We start from the raw sequence: 20767 nt of genomic DNA, 5'->3' as shown, positions 1-20767 counted from the left end.
GATTTGGTGGACAGAGTGCCTGAAGAACTATGGATGGAGGCTCATAACATTATACAGGAGGCAGCAACAAAAACCATCCCAATAAAAAGGAAATGCAAGAAAGCAAAGTGGCTGTCCAACGAGGCCTTACAAATAGCGGGGGAGAGAAGGCAAGCAAAATGCGAGGGAGATAGTGAAAGATACAGGAAATTGAATGCAGATTTCCAAAGAATAGCAAGGAGAGACAAGAAGGCCTTCTTAAACGAGCAATGCAAAGAAATAGAGGAAAACAATAGAATGGTAAAAACCAGAGATCTGTTCAAGGAAATTGGAGATATGAAAGGAACATTTCATACAAAGATTACCATAATAAAGGACAAAAGTGGTAAGGACCTAAAAGAAGCAGAAGACATCAAGAAGGGGTGGCAAGAATGCGCAGAGGAATTATACCACAAATATATGGATGTCTCGTACACCCCAGGATGTCTTGTACACCCCAGGTAGTGCGGTTGCTGATCTTGAGCCAGACATCCTGGAGAGTGAAGTCAAATGGGCCTTAGAAAGCACTGCAAATAACAAGGCCAGTAGAAGTGATGATATTCCAGCTGAACTATTTAAAATTTTAAAAGATGATGCTGTTAAGGTGCTACACTCAATATGCCAGCAAGTTTGGTAAACTCAGCAGTGGCCAGAGGATTGGAGAAGATCAGTCTACATCCCAATTCCAAAGAAGGGCAGTGCCAAAGAATGCTCCAACTACCGCACAATTGCACTCATTTCACACGCTAGCAAGGTTATGCTTAAAATTCTACAAGGCAGGCTCAAGCAGTATGTGGACCTAGAACTCCCAGAAGTGCAAGCTGGATTTAGAAGAGGCAGAGGAACCAGAGACCAAATTGCAAACATGCGCTGGATTATGGAGAAAGCTAGAGAGTTCCAGAAAGACATCTACTTCTGCTTCATTGACTATGCAAAAGCCTTTGACTGTGTCAACCACAGCAAACTATGGCAAGTTCTTAAAGAAATGGGAGTGCCTGATCACCTCATCTGTCTCCTGAGAAATCTCTATGTGGAACAAGAAGCTACAGTTAGAACTGGATATGGAACAACTGATTGGTTCAAAATTGGGAAAGGAGTACGACAAGGCTGTATATTGTCTCCTTGCTTATTTAAATTGTATGCAGAATTCATCATGCGAAAGGCTGGGCTGGATGAATCCCAAGCCGGAATTAAGATTGCCGGAAGAAATATCAACAACCTCAGATATGCAGATGACACAACCTTGATGGCAGAAAATTAAAGAACCTTTTAATGAGGATGAAAGAGGAGAGTGCAAAATATGGTCTGAAGCTCAACATCAAAAAAACCGAAGATCATGGCCACTGGTCCCATCACCTCCTGGCAAATAGAAGGGGAAGAAATGGAGGCAGTGAGAGATTTTACTTTTTTGGGCTCCGTGATCACTGCAGATGGTGACAGCAGTCATGAAATTAAAAGACGCCTGCTTCTTGGGAGAAAAGCAATGATAAACCTAGACAGCATCTTAAAAAGCAGAGACATCACCTTGCCAACAAAGGTCCGTATAGTTAAAGCTATGGTTTTCCCAGTAGTGATGTATGGAAGTGAGAGCTGGACCATAAAGAAGGCTGATCGCCAAAGAATTGATGCTTTTGAATTATGATGCTGGAGGAGACTCTTGAGAGTTCCATGGACTGCGAGAAGATCAAACCTCTCCATTCTTAAGGAAATCAGCCCTGGGTGCTCACTGGAAGGACAGATCGTGAAGCTGAGGCTCCAATACTTTGGCCACCTCATGAGAAGAGAGGACTCACTGGAAAAGACCCTGATGTTGGGAAAGATGGAGGGCACAAGGAGAAGGGGACGACAGAGGACGAGATGGTTGGACAGTGTCCTCGAAGCTACTAGCATGAGTTTGACCAAGCTGTGGGAGGCAGTGGAAGACAGGAGTGCCTGGTGTGCTCTGGTCCATGGGGTCACGAAGAGTCGGACACGACTAAACAACAACAAACAACAACAATGATAATAAATTACTATTTATCAATTTATTGGAGTACATTCCTGATTCTTCATTTGCATCACTGGCTTAATATTCAACCAATGAGTAAATAAGCTAATCACTATCCTCAAATATATTAGGAATAGGTCTTTCTCTACTTTCAAGACTGCAGATGATGTGCTTTTAGATCTTTCTAGTATTGCTCCTAAAATTTGTGCTGATTGACTCCAAATCAGAGTATGCATCATCCCCCAAATTTCAGAGCCATATATAAACATGATTTACCTTGATCTTTGTGCATATTTTAGTTGGCTTATTTTGCTTATTTATTTTTATTACTTTCAGAGAGGAGGAGGAGGAGTTTGGAATTAATACCTTTGACTGCACGAATGATAATGGCACATCTAGTAAACAATTTGGGCCATTATCCCCTGAATGGAGGACCTGCTGTTCTTCACAGCCTTATTAGTGAGAATCACAACAACTCATATGTGGACTCTTCAGAACTGTCTTCTGAAGTTTTCAGAAGCCCAAATTTACAACTGTTTGCATTTAATGACAGTACTCTTATATCTTATCTTCAAATTCCTTCTGAAAAGGAAATAGACAATGAACCAGCAGCAGCATTCTCAGAAGTAAGAGTAATTGTTAGAGACATCTCAGGGAAATATTCATGGGATGGAAGGCTGATGCATGGACCATTAGCTGGTAGTCTACCAAATCAAAATAAAAGAATATCCGCTTTAGTTTTGGACAATCATAAGCAGAACCTTGAGCCTCCAGTGGACTTCATTCAAATATATGAAGGAGAAGATGCTCTTGATAAATTGCTAGAGAGGATTGGCAATAGTAGTCCTGAGTGCCTTTTACATCCGCAACTAAAATTGAATGAGCCATCGCCATCGCCATATGTCATGAACCATGACCAAGAGAAAAATATACTAGAAGCAATAATGCAGCAGAGTTGCATAGAAAATGAGTATGCACATGGATGCAGTTTCAATCTCAGTATGAAAGTCGAAAGTCAAAAGGCACCAAGACCTGCACAGCTCCAAGCACCATTTCATTTATGTAGGCTCTTGCTAAATGACTTGGGAATGAATTCTTGGGACAAAAGGTAAGTAGGGTTTTAGATTACTGTTATTATTGGAAATAATACTATCTTTCCATCCAAATGGAAGTCCCCATTTTCAGAAAAGCACCTCTACCCAGTGGAAAGCAGAAAATCTTTTGAAAGGGAGGGTGTTTCTGGGCTCCCAGACTGGCCAGATTTGCAGAGATTCTTTTAATTCTCTGTGGTTAATTTTTTCTAACTTCTTTCCTCTTTCCTCTTGTTTTATTTCTTTCTTCCCTTTTCATCTTCACTTCTGGCCCCCAAGCCAGGGATATTGGGAAAAAGAAATATGATTAGGGAGAGTGAGAGTTGGCTTAATAGAAAGCATTTATCTTAACCATTTGGGAAAGAAACAGACAATTTTTCCAAAACGTCTCCCACCTTTTTTTTTACTACCTAGTACAATCAGTATGGATTGACCCCAAAAAAGGGACAGGGCAATTAATAAGCCAACAAGAAAGAATCTACCTAAAAAACTAATGGATTGCTTCCTTAAAATTGAGTGTTTAGGCTTAGGCCACAGACTCAGATTTATGTGTAGGAGGTAGTTGGAGCCTGAGAGTGATGTCCCTGTCTACATATCTTGTATTGCCATGTTGGTTTCAACAGTTCACTGTTAGTGGGACTGGGGGCAGTGGCGGAGGAACCCTCTCTGGCACTTGGGACGGGGCAGCCTGTACGGACTGCGCATGTGTGGCATCCCGCGCATGTGCACTCCGTACGGAATGCCGCACATGCGCAATCCATACAGGCTGCTGCTTGCACGGCATCCATACAGGCTGCCGCACCCCGTACAGATGCCGTGCAAGCGGCATCCCATACGGACTGTGTGACATCCCGTACAGTTGCCATGCGAGAGGCAGCCCATATGAATGGCACACGAGAGTGGCCGCTCTACAGCTGGGGAGAGGCAGGGGCCATCTTGTCACCCAGACCCACCCCCATAGTGGCACCTGGGGCGGCCCACCCCCTCTGTCCCCCCTTCCTACACCCCTGACTCGGGGTTAAGGGGTAGCTGCTTTGACAGGTCATTCTGGGAGTCTCCTTCCCCTAGTCAAGTTAGAAGATGACTCTGGCTTTGACAAAGAAGAGATGCTTCCTTATAGCTGAAACTTGTCCTGTGGCCTCATTTGGGAACAGGAATGTACAATAAGTAAGGAAACCCTTGACAATTGCCAGATTCCTGTCACCCTGATTTTTCTTCAGGAACCCAGCTATGTGTGATGCCTGCTCGTTTTTCATTGTAACAAATTGCTGAGAGGCAGCTGTGATATTCTGCTGCAACAAAACCAACAGTTTTGTGGTGTCTGAAATACTACCATGTTTATTAAAAACCATCTTTGTACCCAGCCATCATGGCCAATTATTGCCCAGTCTCAAATCTTCCATTTGGATCCCTTCCAATCAGGGTTCAGGCCTCGTCATGCGACTGAAACCACTTTGGTCACGCTGGTCAGTGATCTCCAGCAGGCTAGGGACAAAGGTGGAAGCTGTTTCCTAGTTCTGCTGGATCTTTCAACAGCTTTTGATACCATTGACCACGGTATCCTTCTGGACCGTTGGGGGGGTGGGAGCTGGGGGCACTTTTCTACAGTGATTCCGTTCCTTCCTCCTGGGCCATGTCCAGGAAGTGGTGTTGGGAGGGGAGTGTTCAGACGCCTGGACTCTCGCTTGTGGGGTGCCTCAGGGTTCTGTCCTCTCCCCCATGCTTTTCAACATCTACACGCAGCCTCTGGGAGAGATCATCAGGGGGTTTGGGCTGGGTGTTCATCAGTATGCGGATGATACCCAGCTCTACCTCTCTTTCAAATCGGAACCAGTAAAGGCGGTGAATGTCCTGTGTGAGTGCCTGGAGGCGGTTGGAGGATGGATGGCAGCTAATGGATTGAAGCTGAATCCTGACAAGACAGAAGTATTGTTTCTGGGGGACAGGGAGCGGGCAGGTGTGGGGGACTCTCTGGTCCTGAATGGGGTAACTGTGATCCTGAAGGACCAGGTATGCAGCCTGGGAGTCATATTGGACTCACAGCTGTCCATAGAGGCGCAAGTGAATTTTGTGTCCAGGGCAGCTGTCTACCAGCTCCATCTGGTACTCAGGCTGACACCCTACCTTCCTGCGAACTGTCTCGCCAGAGTGGTGCATGCTCTAGTTATCTCCTGCTTGGACTACTGCAATGCGCTCTACGTAGGGCTACCTTTGAAGGTGACTTGGAAACTACTACTACTACTACTACTACTACTAATAATAATAATAATAACTACTACTAGTACAGCGGGGGTCCCACACTGTGGTCCACACACTGCCAGTGGTCCACAGGATATATGCAGGTGGTCTGCAGCATGTCTGTAAAGAATAGCAGGAACAGCCACTGTGAACGGAGGGAGCAGTGGCTGTTCTATCTATCAATTGTGAAAGAGAGCAAGAGGAAGAAAGAGGAGCCCGCTTGTAAGGAGTTGACAGGATTAGCAGTCAGAAAGAGGAAACAGTAAAAAAGAGTCAAGAGATGGGACAACTGAAACACAAATGCAAAGCCCCTTTTCTGTGCATAGTAGTTGCACTCAACTGTTGTTGTTACTTTATAATAAAAACTGCCCAGGTTTGCACTCCAGGGAGGTCACCTCAGTGCTGTTACTGCAGCAGTTTGACTTCATCCCTGGAGGCACACGCCATTGTCTCTCAAGACAGTTGGATGCCAACAACATTATTTATTTATATCCCGCCTTTTCCCTTACAGGGATTCAAGGCGGCTTACAAATAAAATAGAAATAGCTTAAAACTGTGACTTTTTATCGTGCCAGATAAACTCACTAATAAGCTATTGCCATTCTTTTGTGTCTTTTCCCTGATGGGAGGCTAGAATTAGCCTTGATAAAATATTTGCTTCCGGTAATGGAAATACATCGCCAAAAAAAGAACAAATTTTCCCATCCTTTCATGTTTTTCTTCATGCATTATTAAGCTTGAAAGGAGTAGAGAGATTTAGTAGCATAATTGGAAGCTAGCATTAGGAAGTTAAATTTATCCAAATAAATGAAATGAAAATTGATAGAATAAAATTTATCAATAAAATACAATATATAAGAAATAAAAAAGCAATAAAAATACAATTAAAAATCATACAGCAGCTAGCACAACACATTACAATTGCTACAACAGGCAGAAAAATCATCAATCGGTCTGTCAAGACTTGGCAATATTCAAGTAGTCTTTGAGAAGAAAAGTTTGTGAATCACTGGACTAGGGTCTCTAGTTAATAAAAGCATATGCCATTATACCACTGTTTGTTTTTAATGCACCACAAGACTCTTTGTTAGTATTGTTCTGTGTTTCTCAAATGCCATTTGACTCAAGAGATCTCCCCGCCATTCCCCAGTCAGAAAACTATTTTCCCATGCCTTTGCAAAGGAAAGTAAGGGGGGTAGGGAATGATTTGTAAAGATCTGGTTTCAACTTTGCCATATTTTCAGTTGGAATTTTGTGGGATGGTGTTATATTCTACTTTGAAAAGGGAAAGATGACATATTTATAGTTGCATACAAATAGTAGAGGGATTGAGAACTTACTGGCCAATCAAGCGCTCCTCATACTTGCATGGCACAGCAGGACTCTGTTTCACCCAAGTAATCTGGATTTTGCATTCTGAGTGATTCCCAGGAGATAGTAGTGGATTGGGAAATGGATTTGGAATGATGGATTACTGGCATGTGGAGGAAACAACAATTCAAACTTCAGGCTTTTTATTGTAATAAATATATTGATATTTTCAAAATTATGTAATGTAAAGGCTTTTATAATTTTCCCTGTTGGTTACTCGAGAGATTTCTGGAAATTATAATGTTTATGTATCGTGGAGCTTTCCCACCATAACATGTTCCATATATCCGTAGAAAAAGCTTTCATCTACTGAAGAAAAATTCTAAATTGTTGAGAGAGCTGAAAAACTTGGACTCGAGGCAATGGTGAGTTAAGTTTTTAGCTAGGCAACTACTAATGGATACATTTACAGAATGAGGTCCAGTTTATTATTTTATGTTTATGGAAAACTGAAATGTGTTAGCTTTATTTTTATTTAAATATTATATGTTGTTTTAGCTGGTCCAATTTAAATAGGAATTGTAAGTGGGTATTTTTGAAGAAATTCCGTATTAGAACACATTTGATCCTTAAACAATTTTGGATTGGCTTCAAGTACTAAATTTGTGGAGGGTCTAAATTTTAACTTTGACTCAGTTTGTTGAAAAAGTATGAAGAAAAGCTTAAGATGTAGAATTTGGGGCGTAAACTAAGCGTAAACTAGAGCTCTCCAAGCAGTATTTTGGCCCAGGGTCAACAGCATGATGCCCATGAAGCCTCTAAAATTCATAAGCACCAACCTGGTACCTGTGAATCCTTTCTGTGGTGCCCATTAAGCCTCTAAAGTCCCCTGCTCCCTTCATCATGAGATGGGGGGGGGGGTTCTGTCTTGAAAAGTACATAGAGCTGAAGAAGGAAATTGGAAGAATGATACTCTTTCCCACTTCCTCTTTCAGCTCTTTTTCAAGGCTCAGATTAATTCTCTTGAATCTGATTTTGACATAAATCTCTTGGGAAAGCACAGTGTATATGTGTGCGCTTTCACTCTAAAGCTCACTGGCAGGGCATCTGTTTTCCTAAATAAGGTCCCAGGTTGAATCCCCAGCAACTCCAGGCAGGACTGGAAAAAGATTCCCTACCTGAAATCCTGTAGAGTTTCTGCCTGTCAGTGTAGACAGTTCTGAGCTACATAAACCAATGGTCTGCAGTGGTATAAGGTGGCTTAGTAAGTTCCTATGTTCTAGTCTTTCTGTCATTTGAAGAGAGGGTGATCCAGGACAGGGCGCAATAAGTGACCAGGACTGGTGGCTCCCATTTGCATTCACTCAAAAATCCTATTTTGGTCAATTTAGGGTGCAAAGATCTAATTGAGAATTAAGCAGTACCAAATATGAATTTGGTGAGGTAGATTTTTTCTAAAATAAAGGAACAAAAGGAGTCTTGGCAATAATTAGTAGCATATTATTCCACAATAAAGATTCACTACATACATAATATGAAAGCCAGATTTAAATAGAGGGCAGAAATGGGAAAACAATTTGATTACAATTGAAGACCTCAAATGTAAGTAGCACACTGTTCTTTAGGCACCTCCTTCAGTATATGCACTCAAAAATTGTAGCATGTTGCAGCATATGCCAATAGCTGCATCTTTGCTAAGTTGACTATCCAATTCTTGGTAACCCATCTTATGTAGCTTCTTAACCATTACATTGCATTTGCCTACAATGTGGGTGCTATTGACTCCTTGTGGAGCCTATCTTAGCAGAACCCTTCTTGTAGACCTTTGGCTGACTTCCTTTGCATTACTATCTGCTACACCTCTTATTCAGAAAGTTTGGTCCTGGGCCCAACTGCACATAGGAACTGCATCACTATTGTGAGTAAGGAGGCCAGATTGTGGCTCTCTGGCAGTTTCTAAGAATGAACTATATTTTTTCTGCTTTTATGAATATCATTGATTTACTATTTTATTTGATAATATTCAGTTAAGATTTACTCAGAGTGGACTAATTAAAATTAATGTGCCTAGCTTATATGCGTTAATTAATTTCAGTGAGTCTACCCTGGGTAAAATTTAGTTAAATACCATACACTGTATTCTTTAAATGATCTTAAAATATGGTGCACGCAGGCGGCATTTGCACACCACACAAAACCAAGGTTAATAAGATGTACCTGATGGGGAACGAGTTGCAGCAAACCTTTGCCACATGTGCTCCAAATTGCCCCTCTTCCTACTATTTGGCCTTGAGGTGGATTTTGGCAGCATTTCCATTTCCATCCTTCTTGGCATGTTGTGTTGAGAGTCTAGACCTAACTTGAGAGTTTAAACAAGCCAGGTTTATTGGCTGTTTTAGAAATTGACTGCAGCTAGAGAGAAGTCACAATCCCTGGTCCAATCAACATGACAAGCCAAGATTTAAGACAGCAGAGATTGGGGCACATGAGTAGAATAGAGGGAAGGGGGATGTGCAGTGTGGTTCCTTCCTACGCCTGCATGTGTCACTAAATTATGGATTAGCATTACATGCTGATGCAACCAAAGAGAGAGAGTTTTCGTTTTAGAGTGATTTGTGCAAATCGCTGTATGTGAAAGTTGGGTATGGTCATCCGGCCACCATTATACTTTTATCTCAGTTTATTTCACTAGAGTTCACTCCTATTTTCATTGGTAGTTGCAGCTGAAAATCCATACTGTACTCTTTTGTAAGCCTGATGCATTTAAGTATTTATTTTAAAGTGTTTTAATTTCACTGCCATGTTTTATATCACTTCAGTGTTTATCACCCTGGACTCCTTTGAGAAAGATGAGATAAAAATTTAATAAATAAAAATACAGTACTGCAAGACACCAGGGCCAAGCGGAATGTTCAGAGTGATTTTTTTTATTAAAAAATGGCTCAAAATTTGGAGCGTCATGGTGAAGAGGGTAAAATTTGGGTGTGGGGAGGATGGTATGAGTATCTTGTGAGGGGATGTTTCTGCCTCTGGCAGCGGAGCTCTTATCAGCAGCCACTCTTTTATCCCTGAATTCCCTGGAAGTAGTGTTGTTCAAAAGCATTTCAGGAAAGAAATGGCTGCTGCCACTTTCCCCCAACCCTGTGTCTAGGCCATTCAGGTGGGAAAGTGGAAGCTACCAACTCCACCGTTGCTGTGGGTAAGTTCACTTTCCCCTGAAAATCATTCAAAAACATTTTAGCGTGACCCTACTTCATATCACATGTCATTTTCAGAATATTCACATATTTACAAAAATCAATGTTAATAGTTTCATTTATGGTTGCTTTGGGTTTTTTGTTATTTCCAATTGCAGCCGGGAAACTCACAAGATTGCAGTATTTTACATTGCTGAAGGACAGGAAGATAAATGTTCAATATTGTCTAATTCAAAAGGAAGCCAAGCATATGAAGAGTTTGTTGCTGGTCTTGGCTGGGAGGTAATTATTAGCCAAATATTTAATTTTGAAGTGATAAAATCAGTGTCAGCCCATGAATGAATTGCCATATTTGAAGCAATGTAGCAACTTCTCAACTGTTTGGCAGTTGCCCACTTATTCTTGCAATGCACGGCTTGCAGGGCCAGTGGCAGACTTGAAGTAGAGCCTAAACAAACATGCCAGGGACCAGAGGCACTGACCTGGGCCCCAGATTGTGAGAACCCATTGGCCCTTGTGCTGGAAGTTGGGCTCCATGCTTGGACGCCACAGCAGCTGGGTGGGGGCCTCCGCCGCAGGGCCTCCGTTGGGGCTGCAGGTGGGCTTCCACAAGTGTGGCTGTGGCAGGCCTCAGCGGGGCCTCATGGTGGAGGCCTTGGCCTGGTTGTTGCAGCAGGGCTGGGGCAAGCAGGCGGTGGAGCACACATCTTCCGGAGGGGGGCTCCTCTTCCCCCTCAACATTGGGTGGGGGGCTTGGCCCCCTGCTTTAAAAGATTGTGGAGGCCAAGGTTCCTGTGAAGATGGCTCCTATGCCAGGTCCTGACACCAGGTCCTGACACATGGCAGCTTGGCTCTCTTACTGGAACATGGGAAGTGGCTTGTTGGGTGACATATTTTGAGCTGCGGCTTCTGTGATAAACAGGTCTGGAGGCAGCTGATGTGTGAGAGATTCTATTCTGTTGGCCCTATGCATTTATGATTTCTGTTTCAGGGGAAATGTTACTTATTATTAAGCTGCATCAATGCTCATGGTGCTTTACAGAGTAGCGTAAAACAATGCAGGCCCTTGCTCTGCAGGGACTAAAATGTAAATTATAGTTGCTGAAGTCAGCTTCAGAAGTGAACTTCATGTTACGCACTCTATTATTGAGATCACTGAAATATACAATTGTATGATTTTTAGACACAAGAAAAACACAAAAATGATTCAATTTCAGAGGCTATCTTTGTCAAACAGTTCAATGAAAGACTAAGAAACTTTTTTTAATAATGTATTTTTGAGAAGTTAAGTGTTTATAAAAATACTACATTTTAATATGCAGCAAACAATACCTCTATCTCCAGTGTTAGAATTGTCACTAAATGTAAATTCTAAACCTATTTGCATGGAGATGCCCCATTAGTTTAATTGGAATTTCTTAGGATTGCAGATTGAGAGTAAATTCTTTGTTTTAAGGTTGATCTTTCAACTCACTGTGGATTTATGGGGGGCCTTCAGCGTAATGGCAGCACAGGCCAAACGGCACCATATTATGCTACATCTACTGCAGAAGTGATTTTCCATGTTTCTACACGAATGCCCTCTGATTCAGATGACTCACTGACCAAAAAGGTAAGCATAGAACTAAAAGTCCTACAATATAGTGCTCATTTAAATATATTTGCTGTGGATCATGTAGACAGGGAAATTTTCAAATGTTTTATGCAGAACTTGCATTGCACAGAAATTGGTTCAGACTTAAATAAAATGGCATACTTCGGAGGTGCTTGCTTGCTTAATTTCATTTCTATACCACTTCATATTTTTAAGAAAAAAATCTCAAAGCAGTTTACAACAACATTAAAACATCAAATAAAACAATCCAGAGTAAAACATTACTGAAGATAATATAACAAATATAAAGTATACATTCAAACCAACATAATTAACAAGAAACTAAAATATTATCTTAAACATTTCAAATGAAAGCATTACTAAAGGAAGTCAAATACAAAATGCACATTTAAAACAGTATAATTGACAACAGGATAACGTATTATCAACAGCATAGAACATAACTGCTGCTGTTGCTGCCAATCCTGTCATGGTGGTTCATGGCAGGCAGCGGCTGTAGAAGCTCAAGCCTGATGACCTGGGTACTCATGGTGATATAGAAGTCTTTCTAAATCTGCTGCCATTTGATTCTTGATATGAAGCATAGTCACCTTTTCTTTATTTAAAAGACAAAAATCCTTCTCAAGCTGTGCAATATGTTCTTTCTGTCAAAGTATCTGAGAATCTCTCTGTTGTACAGACTCAGTGAGATACCTGTAAGGCTGTTGTACTTTGTTAACAACGAATTACCTCTGTCCCGCACTTGTGAAATTTGGGCAACTTGTTCCTTCTGATGCTTCAAATCTTTTACAAGCAATGTAAAAGATGTACATAAAAGCAAGAATCAAATGAAATCCTTCCCCCTCCATTCACAAAAGCTCTTCCACCTCAAAAGTCACAGTAATGGCAGGTTCCAAAGTGCTCCTTGGGGAGCCTTTTTTCTCCCTTTTCTCCCAAAGAACAGAAGACTGGTACAATCTCTGTACAGGTATAAATGCTGCTAGTGCAGGAGCAGCCAACAAAGTGTTCTCTAGATGTTGTCGTCTTACAACTCCCTTCATACGCAGCCTTAGCACTACTCTTGCATCCTCTTCAAGGGGTGGGACTTTGATGTGGCCAGGACACATTGGACAAGGGAAACTATCCCAGTTCAGCACACATCATAGAAGCATAGAATTGTAGAGTTAGAAGGTACACCTGGGGTCATCTAGTCCAACCCCCTGCTATGCAGGACTCTCAACTAAAGCATCCAGGACAGGTGGCCATCCAGCCTCTGCTTTAAAACTTCCAAGGAAGGAGAGTCCACCTCCGCCCGAGGGAGACTGTTCCACTGTTGAAAAGCTCTCACTGTCAGAAAGTAGACTATAATGTAATAGGCACCTTTTATTACCCTGTTTATTTTTAAACTGATTTTTCAGTTAGTGTAAAAATGCTTTTCCAGATACATTTTTTACAATATTAGAAAAAAAGCAACTTGAATTAAAGTGTGTTATAGCACCATAACACTATGATGCCTTTTAAAACAACAACAACAACCCTTTCCAGACATTGCCTTTTCAAGAATGTGGTTAGTGGCAATGGCAGAAAAGAGTGTTTTTCATCATGTGCATGGAGCTTTAGTTGACAATTCCGTTAAATTGGACTTTCCCACCCACATCAGCTATGTCACACCAGCTGGTGTAGATGGAACATAGAAAGATGAGCATACTCAGAAAGTACGATATAACCTGTCATGTGGAGGCCCAGTTGCAATTCCATTTGTAGCTGACAGTGAAAGAGCAATGATTATTAATGCTGGACACCACCACCACCCCAGCCAATCTGGAAGTTGGCACTATCTACAAACCTTCCGTTGCCTGTTCCTGAAACTGCAACATCAGATTTTCACAGGAAAAAGAGGGGAAAAGTAATGTTCCCAAGCAGTAATGGCATGTGCAGCACTGGAAAACGAAAGTCTCTTCCATCTGTTGTTGCAGAACTGTTTACAGGAGGGACACAGATCCTCATAAAAGACACTCCATATATTGTGGCTTTTCCTACTTACCTTTGCTTTCTTTAATAGTATTTCTTTGTCTGCTCTTTCAAACCACTCTAATCCTCTTTTGGGCTGGCTGTATAAATGCCACAAACAATAAACCAGAGAGTGAAATCTCCCCTTCCCCCACTCCAGCTGCTTCTGTCTCTTGCAAAACAAGTGATCAAACAGTACCAAGGAAGCATTCTCCGTTTCACACCTTTAGCCGGGATATTTTCTAAAAACCACAATACCCACCATCATTTCAAAAATGAAAATAGGGACACACTCAGGAGTGCCAACTTGGCACCGCGACCATGGGCCATGGGGGCATGCCCGAAATTTGTGGGTGCCTGGCCCCTTCATGGGGAATTTTGTGGGTGCTCAGGCTTCCAGGGCCCCAGGGAGTTGGGACCTATGGACACTCTTATGCATATGAACACCCAAAGATCATTGATTAGAACTACCCACATACTACATTTACACAGAAGCTCTTCTCTGCATTAACCTCTCCTGACTTCTGTGCAGTTTCTTATTTTAAAACAATGTTTAATTTTACAGTTTAACTTTGATTTACATATTATAGTCATTACAAATTACACTCAGCAGTGCTTACTATCTGGATAAGGAGCAATGAAAAATTGTGAACACTGGTGCACGTGTGCATACAATTACAAGATAATTTTAAAAACAAATTGAGAATAGTTATTTACTAAGGTCAGGTATAAGAAAATTAAATCATACGTTGATTGCACTCTGTTAACTAGCACAAAACACTGTGTCAAAGTTTATTTTCAGGAGTCTGGTGACTGTAATTTAATTCTGATTATTTTCAATCAGATGTTTGGAAGCTGAAGCTGGCACTTTTAAGACTGCTTTTGGGTTTTTAGTAAGGTATATTTAATATATATCTGAGTCTTTTGAGCTGTTCAGGTAATAACTTGCACTCTGACCAGTTTTGTGTCCTGTTTTTTTCTTTGCCCGTTTCCAAGCATAATAAGCAAAATTCTGAACAACTTGCTTAGCTGACAAACTCAATAGCATGACAGAAGGTCATACCACCTGCCGGCCAGAAAAGCTGCCTTTAAATGTGACCATTCTGCAGCAGGCGGCATATTTTGTGACCCACAGAATAAGACAGATGTCATAGCAATAATTATTAGAGATTCTATTTTTAATGAAAAGTAGTTGTTCCCACATGTGTTTTGTAAAATAAGTAGAGAATTCTAATGAATGTATATTGTCATAAAGTGAAATAATTAGGAACATATCCTAATACATGTGCTAGTACAGGGTAACATATTTAGAAATCACATTTTTGTGCTTAAAAATATATAATACATGGTGTTAGCTGCAAAATGATTGTCATTACTGAAATATTTTTTTCTTTTGAAAATAAGACATATTCAGCAATACCTTTTGGAATCCAATGATTTATCATTATGAATAGTATTACTGTTTCATCCAGACATCCTGCAGCCACAATGGAAATGAATAGTAATAGCAACATCCTAATAGTTTCTTGTCAAAGCTGTATGTTGCTTTTTTATATACAATTAGCTGCAAAGAGCTTCTCAGTTCAGAAAGCTGGGTACAACCCCCTACTGAACTCTTGCTCCTTTACTCAAGAAATTCATTAGTTATAGCTAGATTAGATTTTTAGCAGCTAATCTCACTGCTGTAGGGGTTTGCAAAGTGGAGACAGAGCTGTGCTATTGGATTTGTTCAATTCATTTGACTCTAGGACTATAATTGCACTTATGTCTTACAAGGCTTTTTATAGCCTAAGGCTGGCTGGCAGCAGAAAACAAATTGGCAGTGAATACAGTAAGAGTGAAAGGGAATGAAAGGCACACATTATCAGTCTCCAGGCAGTGCTGTTCTGGCAGGAAGTTTCTTGGTTAATTTACAAATAAAACTTCGATTTTAGGATGGGCACTCTGTCAGGCAGACAATGGGGATGTCAGGACTGGCCATTACTCAGTAAAAGTAGCAGCCATGCCTACCCCAAGCAGAAGTTCTTCAATCACACAGACAACTCCTTTCTGGAGCCAGCTGGCTCTGTAATGCAATTAGTTGGAAAAGGAGGTCAGACTATTAGGTGTGTATACCATGACCACTGTTAGCATTGGTGTGTTGCCTGGGAGGCATGTTGCAGGATAGCTGAAGCAGAGTGCTTTTAATGCTATTTAATTAAGTAGGATATGTGGAATGTCACACAACTAGGTTCTGAACATGCAGTTTTTTCATAAGACTTGAAGGGGAAAAATTTCAGTAAATTACAGTTAGATTCTGATGTACAGATGGTAGCTGAGGAAATTAAGTCAGGACTTGATTAATAGTAAAATTCAGATTAGATTCAATCAGAATGATCGACCTTTGGCATGTGAACACTCACTTTTATCTAATCCTGAAACATTAAAAACCTAAGGCTGCTTACGCATGTAGTTAAAAATGTAGGTATATATTATTTCTCCTTTTAATATTATCTGCAATTTAGAATTAATACTTCCCTATGAGCATTCTATAAAACTTGTAAAAGTGACACCGAGCGACTCCTGAGCTCATTCACACATCACTTAAAACCATAGTTCACCTTTTAACCATAGTTTAGTTTAACACGCTAGTGTGTGCTGGGGCATCACTCCTTCCCTGCTGCTGCTGCTGCTGCTGCTCCCACACTGCCAGGAGGTAAACCATGGTCTGGCCTTGAGTTGCGTCTGAACCCAGCCTTGTGCTTTGTTTCTCTCCAAAGAAACTGCAAGCCATAGTCAAGTTTGTCCTTGGAGTTTAGAGCAGTATTTTATTCTTGAAACTACCATGTGATCTGCATAATTAGTTAATAATTTGCATAATGTGAAAATTAAGCTATCCAAATTTGAGGTACTGGAATATAGCAGATACCAGCTTTTCTACGCATTCTTAGTATACTTTTTGGCTGATGAGGGGTTTAAGTCATATAAAAACTAGAATCATAGCTACTACACCCAACGAATTTATAGTACAGTTGACACTTATTTTAATATGTCGGATAGATACATTTTACTCTAAAACTTATGCTGTTAACCACACTTAAGGTCTAATGAAACTAAGCTGGGTTTAATTTTCTTCCTCCTAGTTAAACTTTGTACATCTGTAAAACATGTCTTCCCATTGGAAATCTTATTGCACAACAGGACTTTCAGTTTCTCAACTTCATCTTCTAGGCCCCATGTGCCTCCAAACTCAGTTCAGTGGACTCCACAGTCCTCCAGAGCACATTACTGGGGCACATGGGGGGAGGGAGAGAAGAAGCCTCCTTCTGCAACTAGACATCCACTCACACTATATTAGATTCCACCCTCAGAATTTTCAGTTTCCATCAAAATATTCTGGTTTCAGCTATTCTGCAATATATAAGGACCCTGAAAATATCCAGTTTCCATGGCAAGCAAGTGAAGAACTAGCTTCTTCAGTATCATGTTATCTTTTATTCCCAACCAACTGCTTTTGAATTAGCCCAAGGTGTGTGCACTAAGTGAATGTTTCTGGTTTTAAACCTATGCTTCCAACCTTGAAAGTCAGCCTTTTATGAATAGCACCTTACTAATATAACATAATCCTACAAGCTGATCTGGATTTCACTCAAAATCAGTTTAGTTTTATGACAATGAACCATAGCAAGGTTCAGTTTACATTAAGCACCACTTGTTGTCCAAGCCCAAAAAACTATGGCTAATCAATAGCTTAATTATGGTTTGTTAAAACAAGACAACTTGAAACCATGGCTTATTTAAACAAACAGCAGTTAAGATTAACTATTCATAATGCTAAATTGTGGTTAATATGTAACTGAGGCAAAAGCTTCGATCTCACAGCCACACAAAAGGAGAAGAGGAGACTGTGGAACTTGCTCCTGCACATTCTCATAACTCATAATTGTCCTAGTTTGATGTACTTCTAAACTACAGTTTAATCTCTCTAGCCAGGGTCCCATAAATATTTTGAATAAGATGGATTCCCTTAAGGAGAAAATGTACAATTTTCTTTATTGATGCATTATTCCGTTTGTCCAACTTCTCCAGTTGTGTTCATCACCCTGATTAATAGCAAGCCAATTTGCCGTTTCAGCTTCGTCACTTGGGAAATGATGAGGTTCATATTGTGTGGTCTGAGCACACCAGAAATTATCGCAGGGGTATTATACCAACAGATTTTGGAGATGTTTTAATTATTATTTATCCAATGAAGAATCACATGTTTTTCATAGAGATCACAAAGAAACCAGAGGTATGTTCTTGATTGTTTTATTTTATGTATCATGGCTAGTGTTTATAATAGTGCTCAAAGACAGCTCAGTTGAAACAAACCCTGAATGCTTTTTCTAAGTTGAATGGGAGCATCTGATGCTGTGTATTCTCACTTTGTATTTATTACAAGAACTTAATGAGTTACATCATCCAGTGTCCCTTGCGCTGAATGAAGGGGTTTTTTAATCCATCCGAGGCTTCCATCAGCAAAATTGGAAGGAAGGTGATTTCCACCAATTCCCCCTCTCCCCTGTAGCCCTTCTTACACCTATAAATAATCTTCTCCATAGGATGGTGGGATCTTTCAGAACAGAGTGGGAGGTGGCACAGGTGACTGCAGGGAATTAGTGAAAAGCACTTGTCTCTCCCTTCTGGTGATGGAAGCCTTCACTGGGTCAGAAAGCCTTTCATGAGTTAGACAAACACTACTGGATGCAACCCAGTATGATAAAATGCTTAACAAATGCATAACTTGCACTGCTTGAGTAGCTTTTCACAAAGTGACATAAAAAGTTCAATTTGAGGAAGACATGAATTTGTACTGGAAAATGTGAGGAGGAAACATTCAGGATTGCTTCTCCTACAGCAGAAAGCACAACTTGGACTCCTCTGCTGGGAGAGTTGCCCCCATCCGCTATAAATAGTCATAAACGAGTGCAGAAATGTGGAGAACTGAAACTGAGAGAAACCAAGAATGGACAGATCTATCCCTATTCAGGAATGTGAGGTTTTCCACAGAGAGGAAGGAGAACTCTCTAATGATGGAGGAGAACAACCTGTGTGACACAGGCTGCTAAGGTAGAATTGTTTTCTAGACCTCTGGGCTGTCTGGCTGACTACAGACGCAGATGCCAAGGACAGAAGCAGGATACTCCTTCCTGAAGGGTCTCATGGTGGCTTTTCCACAGGGGCCAAACTAATCTTCCACAGTTCCAGTCCCAGAATCCTTTGATAGGATTTTATCCATAAAATGGTTAGCTCTAGCTAGGCAAGGAATCACATAGTCAACAACACTATACATTTCCAGGGGCCACACATCTTAAGGTGCCTCTTACGGATGCTGCTCTGGTAGTGCTTTCATCTGAAGCTGCTTTACCCACAAAGGGAGACAGTGGGCTCAAAGATGCAAAGATGCCCAAGTGCCACTCCTGAAAAAGCCCTACTTCTGGTGCTGTTTCCAAAGCTTTGATTAGAATATATTAATGGGCTTTAGACATGCATGCAGTTATGCATCTTTTTATTCCATTAGAAACCATTGGGCATATATACTGAATGAGGTTTTAACAGCTACAATCTCAAACCCAATAAAAACAGCCATTTTGGGGTAGGAAGCTCTCATTGTACAGTTGCTCGCCTTGTTTTCCAGTGCCTTCTGTCATTTTCCACAGCACAAAACATACAGATGAGCCTGATTTTAACCTATTCAGCTCTTACAATTTTTGCAAAGTTTACACAGATTTTCAGAATTTATCCAAGTAGCCCTATGGCCCTGTTCAATAAGGGGGAAATGTGCAGCTGCCTAATATGCTTTAAGATTATGGCAGACAGGCAAATCCTAGTCAGGCTTCCTGGGACAGGTCTTGCTGTTACCCTGAGGCATTGGAGCACCATAGAAAAAGAAAAATTGATGCAGATGAAGAAGCAGATGATGTATAGATGACTAAAAGGCAAATGCACTCAGAATAATAAGAGCCAGGCCAGCAGCAGAAAGAAGTGTAGATGCACCTCTCATTGCATCTTAGTGACATGCAATTTTCTTGAATTTATCAATGCCTGTCCTGCCACCCAGGAGTGAAGTCCCTTTCCCCAGAAGGATAAAATAACACTTACGTCACAGATCAATTCATCAGTTACTGTTATTGAAAAATGTGATTGATTTAGAAAATGTTTTTCATCCATCAGGTTCCCAGAGAGACTTTCATAGGATGAAAGTACTAAAATATAACAATTGTAAACAATAAAACATAATAAATAAAATTCTATTATTGAAGCAGATGGATATAGAAAAATGAAAGTGTTGTCACCTGACACCAAAACGAAAATAACAATGACTCTACGCTTTCTTGGAGTGGTAAAGCAAAGACATCTGAAATAAAGTAGGAATGGTCAATTGATGACCCCTTTAGACACCGAAATCTTAAACCAAACCAGTTTAGGACTACAATCCTGCACATGCTTACCTAATATTGAGTCCCTGTAAATTAAGTGGGAACACTTTTGGGTAGACATGCATAGGATCGCACTTTAAACTTTTTTTTCCTTTTACTAATTGTTTTACTTAACATTATCATTTTACTACTTTTTATTCAATTTATATACCCTTTTTCTGTACAAAGTATACTAGGCTCAGTATATGAATATCAAATGCAAAATGAATGCTAAATGTGCTACCATAACACAAAGGCCATGTGTGTGGATGTCTGCTTCCTTTTTGCTAATGTGTTGTGTGTTCAAAGAACCCATGCTGCAGAAGGAAAAATGCCAAACTGTAAAATTAGTTTTAGTTTGCCTTTTAAAATATAACTATTACAATGCAATAAAACTAATCCAGGTATTTCCAGGGCAAATGTGTCTGACCTTCTGTTCACCAGCTACTGACCCCAGAGTGAATGAAAGAGGCTTGTAGAGAGAAATGACTGTTTGGCTGCAGTCCCTGGTATTTAAATTGTGCTCCCTAATCAGATGAAAAAGCTGTCGCTTCTCTGTAAGGTTTCAGGATCCATGGTAACATTTGGCCTTTTATATACATGTTAGCCTTTTTGTTTGCATCTAAGGAAAGACACCTGGAGCAATGTTAACATTAACCATTTTAGTATTAATAGCTTCATTATATAAGAATCTCTCATCCAATAGCTGTTACTTCTGTTACATTGCTACAGCGTGTATTGTGTTCATTTTTTATCCTCCTGCTTGGCAACCAGGCAATGATTTGCAAACTTTTTTGTCTTGATTAATTAACCAATATAATTATTGGGAACTGCGATGCAGTCTTTTGCTCAACAAAGCTTCTGAGAGAAAACAATAGTAA

The 20767-nt window shown here is 40.5% G+C and overlaps 1 protein-coding gene across 4 annotated transcripts in view; it reads left to right on the top strand.

The window, feature by feature from the left end:
- Positions 1 to 20767, top strand: part of RALGAPA2 (Ral GTPase activating protein catalytic subunit alpha 2) — a 194589-nt gene that overhangs the window by 119147 nt on the left and 54675 nt on the right. For all 4 annotated transcript variants that reach the window (XM_053394871.1, XM_053394870.1, XM_053394872.1 and 1 more), the window contains 5 exons: positions 2342 to 3113; positions 6999 to 7070; positions 10001 to 10124; positions 11299 to 11454; positions 17561 to 17719. In XM_053394871.1, the coding sequence (XP_053250846.1) occupies positions 2342 to 3113; positions 6999 to 7070; positions 10001 to 10124; positions 11299 to 11454; positions 17561 to 17719 (1283 nt within the window). The remainder of the gene's footprint in view (positions 1 to 2341; positions 3114 to 6998; positions 7071 to 10000; positions 10125 to 11298; positions 11455 to 17560; positions 17720 to 20767) is intronic.

Source organism: Podarcis raffonei, chromosome 7 (genome assembly GCF_027172205.1).
Source record: "Podarcis raffonei isolate rPodRaf1 chromosome 7, rPodRaf1.pri, whole genome shotgun sequence".
Classification (NCBI taxonomy): domain Eukaryota; kingdom Metazoa; phylum Chordata; class Lepidosauria; order Squamata; family Lacertidae; genus Podarcis; species Podarcis raffonei.
The sequence above is the reverse complement of the archived record's forward strand: the minus strand, read 5'-3'. Positions and strand labels throughout refer to the sequence as shown.